At 43.1% G+C, this 13,324-nt stretch overlaps 1 protein-coding gene across 3 annotated transcripts in view; it reads right to left on the bottom strand.

Annotated features, from left to right (window-relative positions):
* LOC126175380 (gamma-aminobutyric acid receptor subunit beta-like) overlaps nucleotides 1–12,314 on the bottom strand; it is a 324,059-nt gene extending 311,745 nt beyond the window's left edge. For all 3 annotated transcript variants that reach the window (XM_049922151.1, XM_049922154.1, XM_049922153.1), the window contains exon 1: nucleotides 11,911–12,314. In XM_049922151.1, coding sequence (XP_049778108.1) covers nucleotides 11,911–11,990 — 80 coding nt within the window. In that variant the 5' untranslated portion in view covers nucleotides 11,991–12,314. The remainder of the gene's footprint in view (nucleotides 1–11,910) is intronic.
* Between the last annotated feature and the right edge of the window lie 1,010 nt (nucleotides 12,315–13,324).

Raw genomic sequence — 13,324 nt, 5'->3', positions numbered from 1 at the left:
GCATTGTCATGTCGATGTAAATAGGCATTGCCACTGAAATGTTCTTCCACTATATGCAGTACACAATATTGTAAAATGTGCTCATCTCCTTCTGCATTTAGCATTTTCTTAAGTACAATAGGGTTATGGCATGCTAACCACGGAAAACACCTCCACACCGTAACACAACCGCCTTAGTAAATCACTGTTGGCATTACACATGAAGACCGGTAACATCCTCCAGGAATTTGCCAAACCGAGACCCTTGCATTGGTTTTTCATAGGGTACAGCGTGTTTCGTCACTCCAAATCATTAGTTTCCAGTCATTCACTGTCCAGTGGCATCACTATTTATAGCACCTCAAACGTCGCCTAGTGCTGACTGCGGAAATGTGCGGTTTATGAGGATCTGCTTGAGTGTTATACCTCATACTTCTTAACTCACTACGGACAGTCACTGTGCTAGCTGGACTGCACATAGCATTTTGGAACACACGAGTGGATCCTTCAGCTGATGTCATGCGATTTTTTACAACTACCATCCCAAACGCTCAACGGTCCTTGTCATTCATTACGTGATGTCTGCCTGGTCTTGATTTAGTTGCGGTTGCTCCTTCACGTTTCCACTTGACGATCATATTGGGAACTGTCGAATCGGGCAGCCATAGAGGTTTGAAATGTCCTTGATCGAAGTAACTGACCTCTCCTGGATGATCCACTCAGTTATTACTGCTGATCTACTAACAACACACTGCGCGTTGCCTACTTTCCTACTGGCAGATCCACCTCTCATGGCGCGGAGTGGTCGATTTCGCATTACTTAGGGGTATTCGGATACTTTTGATAGACAGTGAACCATAGGTCTTCATTTGAGGAAGACATTTCTGAGAACATACGTTTGGAACACAACATTGTATGGTAGTGAGAGATGGTCTGTGAGAAAACTGGAACAAAATAGAAGCATTTGAGATGTGTTACTACAGAAGAATGCTGAAAATTAGGTGCACTGATAAGGTAAGTAATGAGGAGGTTCACCACAGAATCGGTGAGGAAAGAAATATATGGAAAACACTGAGAAGAAGGAACAGGATGATAGGACATCTATTGAGACATCAGGCAGTAAATTATATGGCACTAAAGGGAGCTGTAGAGGGTAAAAACTGTAGAGGAAGACAGAGACTGGAATACATTCAGCGAATAATTGAGGACGTAGGTTGCTACACTTAGATGAAAAGGCTGACACAGGAGGAATTCGTGGAGGGCCGCATCAAACCAGTCACAAGACTGACCGAAAATAAAAAAAGTAGTGGCTGATAACAAACTTGCTCTGATCCTCTGTCTGTCTTCAGTAACTCGCTTGTAAGAGATGGTCACATACAGGGGGTGTACAAAGCTCTGTAAACAACAAAAGTATAACATAGTACCTTGCGTAGTGAAGTGTAGGAAACCCGTTCGCATTCAAAACAACTTGCTGTCTTATGGAAGGGATAAATACAGGTCCTGTAATGTTTTCAAGAGTGTTTTCTCAAAAATAGTGCCAAGTCCAGGTAACGATGATGAAGCTGGATATCGATCAGGCACCCTTCTCCTCAAAGGCTCAACAATACTGCGATCTTGTGCCTGTGGTGCGATAGTTCATCCTCGTGTTCACAAAATCAGTCATGGACAATGAGAGTTGCGTGAACACGTGCCCCGTCACCTTGGACCTCAGCATAAACAATGGCGAACGAATGTTGTACCGTGCGATGCATCTGGTCACATAGTCGTTGGAGTTAATGTTACATTGCAGTGTAGGAATACACGATATGGCTGTCCAGATCATCACGGAGCGCTCGATATGCTCCACTCTTGGGAGGTCAACTTGGCCAGAAGTTGGAAACAATGTCAAACACGACTTATCCGATCAAATGACTTTCTTCCGTTGCTCCATAGTGCAGGTTTTATGGCTTCGGCGCTACCTTTCACTGTTACGGTAATTTGCATAACTGACGAGTGGTTTCGGAATCCCAGCTTGCCTTGCAACTGCCTGCTTATGGAGTTCCCTTAGCGTTGTTTTGGCCCTGAAAGATTTCGGGAGTGCGATGTTCTGTTCTGCAGCGGCTTTTGCAGCTGTCGACTTCGTATTTTCCCTCACAATCCTCTCGAGCGACCATCACTCGACACACACCTTCGTCCGCGTTGCGACTTAGTGGACGAAGTTTCTCCGCTTCCCCTGTATATAAATCTTCGGCGTGGTTCCTCTTGAAACAACTAACACTTCTGATACTTTGGTTGCGTAGTAACGAGTACCAACAATTTGCTTCCGTTCGACTTCACTTCAGTGCCGTAGACTTACATCGACACACAACATTGTTCTGGCTGCGACTGGCAATTGCAATATACTGAGTGTATTGCACAGGAACAATTCGTAGTAAAATACAAAAGTACAACCTGTATGTTTAAGCATGAATTTCTTGCGGTGTTTCCATATTTTTGCTCAATTCCTGCGGCTCATCCTAGGGTTAGCGCAGGTGTTAGTGTTCGTTGTGATTGAAAACTGACGATATTAAGGTGACTGGGTTGTAATGTCTAAACACACGTAGAGTTATTGTTTCTGGAACTGAATGTACAGGATCAGAAATGTTAAATCGTTGTTGTCCACAAAGCTCTCGGAACCGGCGTAGTATCGTCGTTGCAGCCTTGCCTTCACTACCTACTAGTGTCACGCTGTGGTGCTATCCTTATGGCAGGTACGTATATGGACCTGCAGCTAAACTCACGATCTTCATAGAAGACTATTTAATGATATGATCATTACATACCTAGGTCTAACATTCTTAAGCAACACAACTATAATTTGTATAGGTATGGTAACAAGGAAGAGGAGAGTAAAAGTGATATGAACCAATGAAAATTCTGCTCTTGATCTTTCTGCTTAAGACGTAATATTCAGAATACATTCTGTAGCGACCGACAGAGAATATTCGTGCTTAATAGTGGACAAAAGCCAAAAACACTTCAGTCACGACTCTCTACCAAAGGGATGTTCCGATACTACATGGCAGGGTGTAAGTAATGTCACTTTAGAGAATAAAGTTCGAAAATTCACTTAGACACACTGCACATTGATGGGAACCGCACCCAGCGTTCTGTCGCAGTGAACTGACAACATGCTTCACGGTTGCCTGTAGACTTTCTCCATATAATGGATAAGCAAGGCTCTGCACACACAGGATTTAAACGAAACCAAACACCTCAATTTCTAGAAAAGCCAAAGCTTTGTGCTGCTTTTCGTAGTTGAATTAATTGGCTGTATCTCGAAATCCATCAGTTTTCAAGTTTTAAAAAATGACAGTCGAAAGACACACATTCGAAGACAAACACATTTTTCTTGAAACATGTTTTCTGCAAACAGAGAAAGGAAAGCCATCATGAGAATCTCTTGAGCGTACGGATGGTAAATATTTTAGCGTATTATAAAAACATCTTCAGTTTCTCTCTTGCTAGTAGTACGTACACTGGTCTGCAAAAGTTGAGGAACAAAAGTAGCTTTGATATAATGTATCTTGCCAAGTAACATAGCTCGATGAAACGTGGACAATACATACAAGAAACTGCTACAGAATAGTACAGAAGCTAAGTGAAAGAAATACTCAATGAGACCAACAGAAATTATAATTTTATTCTAAGAAAATAATTACACTGAAGTCATCGCGATTTATGACAGGCCCCTGGACAAAAGGCGTGACATTGTTCTTTATAGGGTAAGTGGTCACCACGGACAGCAGCGTGCCCTCACGCTGGATACAAGGTTGGTAAGGAGTCCTTGTGGTATGGTGTTGCACTGCTCCTAGATCGCGGTTGACAGCTGCCGGATGTTGGCTGCATGTGGAAGGGCTGCAACACGTCTTTCCAACACATCCAACGCATCCAGCATGCATCAAATGGGATTTAAGTTGGAGAAACTGGCAGGCCAGTGCATTCGCCGAACATCTTCTCGTACCAAAAGACCGTCCACCTGCGCTGTTCGATGTGGTCGCGTATTGTCATCCATAAAAAACGAAGTCAGGGCCGAAGGCGCCCCTGACAACACGCACATGGGGATTACAGTACCACAATAACGTTGACCCGTGAGTGTATAGTGTTCTAAGATTTAGAGGTCAGTACGCCAAAGCAACGTTTTACTTCGCCACTCGATAACGTCTGTATCAACGAAACGATCATGTTCGCCGATGTTGCTGGGTGTATTACGTGTTCCCACAATTCGCCATACGTGGGCCGGGCCAAAACCACGGCTCACAGTCGAACTGAATCTCTTCCAGTGCGATTCCCGGCTGGCTCTGAGATTATCTCCGCTCAGGGACTGGGTGTTGTGTTTTACCGAGCGAGGTGGCGCAGTGGTTAGCACACTGGACTCGCATTCGGGAGGACGACGGTTCAATCCCGCGTACGGCCATCCTGATTTAGGTTTTCCGTGATTTCCCTAAATCTCTCCAGGCAAATGCCAGGATGGTTCCTCTGAAAGGGCACGGCCGACTTCCTTCCCTGTCTTTCCTAATCAGATGACCTCGCTGTTTGGTCTCTTCGCCTAACCAAACCAACTCTTCCAGTCCGACAGAGCGAGGTGGCGCAGTGGCTAGCTCACTGGACTCGCGTTCGTGAGGACGACGATTCAAACACACTTGCGGCCATCCGGATTTAGGTTTTCTATGATTTTCCTAAACCGCTCAGGGCAAATGCTGGGATGGTTCCTTTGGAAGAGCACGGCCGAATTTCTTCCCCACCCTTGACCTAACCCTAGCTTCTGCTCCGTCTCTAATGATCTCGATTTCGACGGGACGTTAAACCCTATCTTCCTTCCTCTAATCCGAGAAGAGCACGCGCATGCAGTGATCGTTGGTCCTTGGCGCCCTCGCAAACAGTGCCGCCGATGCGTGGCAGCTAACGGCACACAATGCACTGCTCGTTGGTCTGAGACCACCGTCATCACGCAGTCGTCGTGCCACTGTGGGGCGCGAGACGAAACACCCTGCAGTCTAGTTAAATGTGGCTGCAATTGCACCGGCTGTTTGACGTGGGACCCTTCTTACCTACTACACAACGAAGCGGTCATCTGCTGCTGTAGTTCATCGTGGTCGATAATTCTCTGCTTAGGGAAGCAGTGCCTGTCGTTCGGAACGCTCCTCGTGCACGTGAACAATGCTGTGAATCTTACCAAATTTCTGGCCTACACCCGTCACACTTCGCCCTTCTTCCAGTTTCCCGATGGCCTTACCCCGTGTGACGTCACCCTGATGTTGTTTCCAGGCCATGTTGTAACGAAAAGCTGTTCATTGATTTATACGCACTGTCTTTTCCTGTTCCTTCAACTGCTTCGTTTTCATATTTAGAACTACGAGTATACCCAAAAACGATAACTGCAACATCACCGACCCTTCTAAAGGCCGATTAACGTAATTACGTAGGAAATGATAAGTTTTGGCCTTCATTGTACATAAACAGTTGACTGATCAACTTTGCATTTACAACACAGTCACGATAAATAGTAATCAGCCTACCGAAAGTACCATAGTGCATTAACTGAATTAATTAAAGTGGTTGATGATCTCAAACAAGCCGTGAGCAGACGCGAATCAGCCATTATAGGATTGCTTGTTACCAGTAAAGTGTTTGACAGCATTTACCTCAATGTATTCCTTTTGAAGATTAATCCTTTCGTGGTTAATGAGGCATGTAGACCCACTAAAGTAATATGCAGTTCTGAACGTTAGGACGGAGATAACTCACATCTCTCTAGTGCCAGCATGTAGCAAAATGCTTTCGTAACTTGGAGGAAAATACTACGGACCATGGGACGGATATAGAGAAGGCTTTGAGCGATCAAATGGGTGGCGTGTGTTTATAGTGTACCTGTTCCATGAGAATAAGATCAAATCACCATCTTCTCCATTCCAAAAATGTTCGAAGAAACTAATTGTGGCCGGCCGGTGTGGCCGAGCGGTTCTAGGCGCTTCAGTCTGGAACCGCGCGACCGCTACGGTAGCAGGTTCTAATCCTGCCTCGGGCATGGATGTGTGTGATGTTCTTAGGTTAGTTAGGTTTAAGTAGTTCTAAGTTCTAGGGGAATGATGACCTCAGATGTTAAGTCCCATAGTGCTCAGAGCTATTTGAACCATTTTTTTAACTAATTGTGTTTTCTTACACATCATAGATATTATTTTAAAAATTACTACATACCTCAGGAATTCTGCTGGTCTGTACATAATCAGTATGTAGTGGGACATATACGCCCCAGAAAACTTCATAGAATATGTGTGGTATGTTAAAGCCATCTTCAAATGTTATATTGAAAACTTGTGTGCAATATTTCATCTTTTTTGTTTTCAGGAAAATAAATGTTTTGGTACTGGTTTATTATACTTTTTTCTGTAACTTCCATTCTCATAAAATGTTTCTAAAATTAAATGTTTAAGCCTGACAACCCTAGGTTCATGTGAAAACATGGATCTAGTTAGTTTCATGGGAAACACATGTCAGACTTCACCGTCTTTCAAAATCAGTCAGCTTAAATTTTTTTGGTAAGGAAAGTGTATTATTTATCACAGAGGAAAGCGGGTTTTGAGCCTTTATTTTTCAAAAATATGCTAAAAAAGTTTTATCCATGAAACAGTTAATTTCTAAAATATTGTGGAACTGTGTTTGGACAGCAAGCTGAGAAAAAGACGTGACGCAGTCATCTATAGATCACAGACATCATCACAGTAAGTTATGCGGTACATAGTTCGTTAGGGTTCTCATCACGCTTCGTAGATAACTGGTCAGCATAATGGCTGTCATGCAGAGGACCCGGGGTCGATTCCCGGCACTGCCAAGGATTTTTCCTCGGTGAGAGGCCAGCTACGAGTTGCACTCAGCCTCCTGATGCCAACTGAAAAGCTACTTGAACGAGAAGTAGCGTCTCCAAGGTCTAGAAAATCGGCAGGCAGGAAAAAAGTCGGGGAGAGCAGTCTGCAGACCGTATGCCCCTCCATACTGCATCCACATCACGCCGCAAGGCAGAGAATGACACGGTGACCGGCAGACATCCCTTGGGCTTCCACGCCCTGGACGAGCTGCTTGATTTCTTTAGTCCCCTAAGGTTCAGTGCTCGGCCTGCTGCCTTTTCCCTGTACACGTATATCAAAGATATTCCGGCTGTGTTACATTCTTATCAATTCAACTGACAATATAGCATAAATTATACCTAACGTTCCGAATGATTCAGTTTTTCCACATATTGCTTATACAGGGTCGTCCATTGATCGCGACCGGGCCAAATATCTCACGAAATAAGCGTCAAACGAAAGAACTACAAAGAACGAAACTTCTCTAGCTTGAAGGGGGAAACCATATGGCGCTATGTTTGGCCCGCTGGATGGCGCTGCCATAGGTTAAACGGATATCAACTGCGTTTTTTTTTTTAAATGGGAACCCCCATTTTTATTACATATTCGTGTAGTACGTAAAGAAACAGGAATGTTTTAGTTGGACCACTTTTTCGCGTTGTGATAGATGGCGCTGTAATAGTCACAAACATAAGGCTCACAATTTTAGACTAACAGTTGGTAACAGGTTTTTTAAATTAAAATACAGAACGTCGGTACGTTTGAACATTTTATTTCGGTTGTTCCAATGTCTACCTGTTTTGAACTTATCATTTCTGGGAACGCATGCTCTTACAGCGTGATTCAATAAATGCTCAAAATGATGTCCGTCAACCTCAATACATTTGGCAATACGTCTAACGACATTCCTCTCAACAGCGAGTAGTTCGCCTTCTGTAATGTTCACACATGCACTGACAATGCGCTGACGCATATTGTCAGGCGTTGTCGGTGGATCACGATAGCAAATATCCTTCAACTTTCCCCACAGAAAGAAATCCGGGGACGTCAGATCCGGTGAACGTGCGGGCCATGGTATGGTGCTTCGACGACCAATCCACCTGTCATGAAATACGCTATTCAATACCGCTTCAACCGCACGCGAGCTATGTGCCGGACATCCATCACGTTGGAAGTATATCGCCATTCTGTCATGCAGTGAAACATATTGTAGTAACATCAGTAACATCGGTAGAACATTACGTAGGGAATCAGCATACATTGCACCATTTAGATTGCCATCCATAAAATGGGGGCCAATTATCCTTCCTCCCATAATGCCGCACCATACATTAACCCGCCAAGGTCGCTGATGTTCCATTGTCACAACCATCGTGGATTTTTCGTTGCCCAATAGTGCATATTATGCCGGTTTACGTTACCGCTGTTGGTGAATGACGCTTCGTCGCTAAATATAACACGTGCAAAAAATCTGTCATCGTCCCGTAATTTCTCTTGTGCCCAGTGGCAGAACTGTGCACGACGTTCAGAGTCGTCGCCATGCAATTTCTGGTGCATAGAAATATGGTACGGGTGCAATCGATGTTGATGGAGCATTCTCTATACCGACGTTTTTGAGATTCCCGATTCTTGCGCAATTTGTCTGCTACTGATGTGCGGATTAGCCGCGACAGCAGCTAAAACACCTACTTGGGCATCATCATTTGTTGCAGGTCGTGGTTGACGTTTCACACGTGGCTGAACACTTTCTGTTTCCTTAAATAACGTAACTATTCGGCGAACGGTCCGGACACTTGGATGATGTCGTCCAGGATACCGAGCAGCATACATAGCACACGCCCGTTGGGCATTTTGATGACAAAAGCCATACATCAACACGATATCGACCTTTTCCGCAATTGGTAAACGATCCATTTTAACACGGGTAACGTATCACGAAGCAAATACCGTCCGCACTGTCGGAATGTTACGTGATACCACGTACTTATACGTTTGTGACAATTACAGCGCCATCTATCAGAAAGCGAAAAAAGTGGGCCAACTAAAACATTCATATTTCTTTACGTACTACACGAATATTTGATAAAAATGGGGGAACCTATTTAAAAAAAAACGCAGTTGATATCCGTTGGACCTATGGCAGCGCCATCTAGCGAGCCAACCATGGCGCCATCTGGTTTCCCCCTTCAAGCTAGACAAGTTTCGTTCTTTGTAGTTTTTTAGTTTGTTGCTTGTTTCATGAGATATTTGACCCGGTCCTTATCAATGGACCACCATGCATATAACGTGTATGTTGACGCCATACTATTATATATAAATGGCAACCCTGCCACTGTCTCTTCTTCCGTTTTTGACCTGAATATGGCCTTTGGTCAGTATCAAAACGGGCGGGAAACCTAAGTCTTAAAGTAAAGTTCCATAAGCCACAAATGAGGCTCATATCGCTCCGAAAGCTCTTAACCATTGGACTCCCCAGAACTTTCTTCTCATGTCAAATACTTATCTTTATTCCGTAATCGCAATACAAGATTTGATACCTGCAGTACCTTGGCTGTACCTATCATAATTATAAATATTTACCCCTCTTCCTTTTCGGCTATACGTTAGCCGCTGATTCAAAATCATGCTGTATCAAAAGATGTCTAACGATTTTCCTTTTATCTTCGACGTAGGTTCCCTGTCTGCGTATCTCACTAGTTTCCCTCCTTCCCTCCTGTGCGATAGACAACTATTGGACAGGAGGGAAACTAGTGGGACATCAGCGCTGTCCCAGACTTCGTTAGCCCTCTTTCCGTTTCTTTCTTCCTTCTGTTTCTCTTTTTCCTCCGTCTCTTTTTCTCACTTTTCTAGGAACAATTTACTTCTGCAAATTTGATCTTTCGGTACTACTGCCTTTTTGTTCGAACTACTTTACCCGCATTTGACAGGAATCTTACATTATGAGAAACGTACTTAAATCAAATTCAATAGCACCGACATTACGATGATTAAGTCATTACTATAAAATAATAGTAGTAATAGTTATTAATATCAGCGTATTATTCGATGTACAATGTCCGTTATGTTAAATGTAAAAAGAAATTCTAATAATCCCTGATTGATAAGGGGCTAAGGGACTGCCATTGTCACACAATATAAATGCTCAAGTAATTAAATAAAGAATTTCGTACAATAGTGCCCACGTTTGGTGAAAGTACTGCTTACTAGTTACAGAATAAATACCTCAGCTCTGTCAAAACAAGGAAGTAACAATATAAGAGAAGAGAAATGTAACTAGAAATAATGAGGAAGCGTCTCATTCAAACAAATGAACGTAGCCTTCTCCCAGCTGTATTTTAGTGCGTAAAACAGCTGCTCAACCTGAAGCCTTTTGTGTCTGAATGAAACAGTTGCTTCCTTTTTAGCTTCCTTATTCCGTAACGCTGACTTTATTAATGGCTAACACCAAACTTTGCAGTGTTTAGAAAAATCCCAGTCACTTCCTGTTTTCATATTTTAGCAAGTTTATGCAAATCTTTAGACAGGATGTTTATTATTATTATTATTATTGTTATTATGTCACCATTATTTGTATTAATGCATTTCATATTTCAAAGTTTATTTATTATTTTTCCTTAAAAAACTCATCAATATGTGGTGAATGGCTTTATGATATTTTGTGATATGCACACAACAAGAAATATTCACGATACACATGAACGTCCACGAATTACAATAAATGTTTGTGTCATAACATCGAAACACCAATCTAAAACTATTCCAAAAGTTTATTTATAAACCTCTGATCTTTGCATGTCTGGATCTGTTTTCATTTTTAATTTTGTATTCAGGCATTTCATATTTCAGAGCTTCTTTATTTACTGTCTGTCTTTAAAAATGTTCTCAGTATGCGACGAAACGCTCCATGATAACGTATCATATACACAGAAGATCTAGGGAATAAAAGTAATAAATAAAATAGGCCATACATGTGATGTTTACGTCATAACATTGATACACCAACTTTAGACGATTCCAACACTTCAAGTATAAATCTCTGGTCCCTGAGTGTCTGGATCTCATTTTAAAAAAGAATGTTTGAATTCTAATTCATAGTTATATCGAAGCAAAACTTGTACACTTTGCATTTTATGTGTGTTTCTGTTGTTTTTGTGAGTATGTATTATGGTAGAGCTCAAGGCAAAAGTGACTCGAATTTAGATTTTTTAGATTTTACATTTATTGTCGTCGATTTCCGGATTGAAATAATGAAAACAAGTGGCAAATTATTCGAATAAAAAAATACGCAATGCTATTGTAAACATGTAAATTTTCTGTCAAAACGTTGTTAAGAACTATTAAAAGTAAACATAAGAAGAGTGTTATAACGTTACGCTGACGGTGCTTTCGGTGTGCATAGCTGCAGCGCTTAGTACTGTTGAGAATAATCCGAGACGATCGTATTAGTGGCTTTTTAAAAATGAAACAGAATCTTGCATTCTGCGACTAATGACATACGTATTGGAACCATTGTTTCTGTGCGGAGCTGGTCTGGAAAACCTATGTTAAGAAAGGATATGATGATTCTCTCTCAAGAATGTATCTGAGCAGTCAGTGATTAGTTTACTACTTTAAGAAAAGTTATTTTTATAATTTTATTTTTGATAACACCAGGAACATTAAATTAATTTAGATATTTTTTTCCACGTAGGAACCACAGATTTTCGCGTGTTCTAAAATTTCTAAATTAGTTTCTTTCAATCTCTGCTACGGTCCAAATGTTAGATGGTGGTCTGTACAGTTTAGCATGCTGTTGATTAAACATTTCCACGATTATTACATGTCACCAGTAAAATTTTTATGTCCGCTATTTTGCTGACAGTCCAATCACAGATCACGCTTCAGAAACAAAAGAAGGTAAAATCTATGACGGATGTTTACAAAGCGTTTCATTCTGTCAAGATATTTCCCATATTAAAAAGAAAATCACTTATTTTTAATCACTAAGACACAGACGGAAAGCTTGTGACAGTTATATTATCGGAGAAACGTGAACGTCAGAAACGGTAGAGAAAGCGTGACTACTCACCCTGCCGAGGACACCTCTGCCGCCGTCCATGCGAAGGTGAGGAGACATAGCAAGCTGGCAGCCGCCGTGCCCCTCAGCATCCTTCTCGGCGTTCCACGTTGTCAGCCCTCTCAGCGAAACCGCAGAGGCGGCGGGACTTCACGTTACTTGGTTGACGAAAGGCATCGCATGGCTGCCACACATGTTTACGAGAATTCGGGATCGGGGGCAGTGGCGGTAGGCAGTCGCCGGTGCGCGTGGTGGGGCCAGCGCTCGCAGCAGCATCTCAGGCGGCAGCGTCACATGGGGCGGGCGTATTGTGGGGGCTGCGAGCGGCGTGGAATCTGCACGAGCGCTGCTCCGGGTTTCGGCACTGGGCGAGGAAATTGGCGGCGGGCGAGCGCGCGCGTGTGTGTGTGCGTGAGTCGGCGTCCTCTGTGTGTGTGCGGCGGAGGCGGCGCGCCGCCACGGCGCATGCGCGGACGCGACCGCAGCATCGACGCTGGCGACGCCGCGCCTCGCCGAGGGAGATGCGCCGCTGCCGCTGCCGCCACAACCACAGATGGCAGCACGCGCGAGGGACCGCCTCCGGATCTGCTACGTCGTTCCTACCATAAGACCAATTTGAAAAATGTAGTTTCTACAGGGTCCACAGCCGTGACAACATTCTTAAGAATTTCCACTTGCTGACAAACCCGGCATTTTCCGGGTACTAATTCTTCCACTTTTCTATTATAAACGAAAACGTATAAGTACTATTGTAGTAGACTTGGTCGGAGATGATTCAGGATAGTTACCGTACGCTGTGTGCAGTTACTTCAAATGTCCACAACGCGATTATGTAAACTACTCTATGCCAACGCTTCTTCATAGCTCTATAGATGACTATATTTTCGCCTATGGCCGTTTGCGCTTCGCAATTGAAAGCTGTCAAATCACCAACTTTCTCTTCCGACTGCGTAAATAGATCTCGCCGCAAAGAAAACCGCCTTTGTTTCAATGATTGCCACCCCAACTCGCTTATCATATCAGTGACACTCTCACCCATATTGCGCGATAAGACGAAACGAGCTGCCCTTCTTTGCACTTTTTCGATGTCCTCCGTCCCATACCGCGCAACAATATTCCAGCAGAGGACGGACAAGTGTAATGTAGGCTGTCCCTTTAGTGGGTTTCTCGCATCTTCTAAGTGTTCTGCCAACAATGCTCATTCTTTGCTTCGCCTTCCTCACAATATTATCTATGTGATCTTTCCAATTTAAGTTGCTCGTAATTGTAATTCCTAGGTATTTAGTCGAATTGACCGCCCTTATATTTGTGAGATTTGTCGTATACCCAAAATTTATCGCATTTCTTTTAGTACCCATGTGGATGACCCAGCACTTTTCTTTGTTTAGTGCCAATTGCCACTTCTCGCATCATACAGAAATTCTCT

The sequence above is a fragment of the Schistocerca cancellata genome, chromosome 3 (assembly GCF_023864275.1).
Source record: "Schistocerca cancellata isolate TAMUIC-IGC-003103 chromosome 3, iqSchCanc2.1, whole genome shotgun sequence".
NCBI classification, from domain to species: domain Eukaryota; kingdom Metazoa; phylum Arthropoda; class Insecta; order Orthoptera; family Acrididae; genus Schistocerca; species Schistocerca cancellata.
Note: the sequence above shows the minus strand (reverse complement) of the source record. Positions and strands in the feature narration are given on the sequence as shown.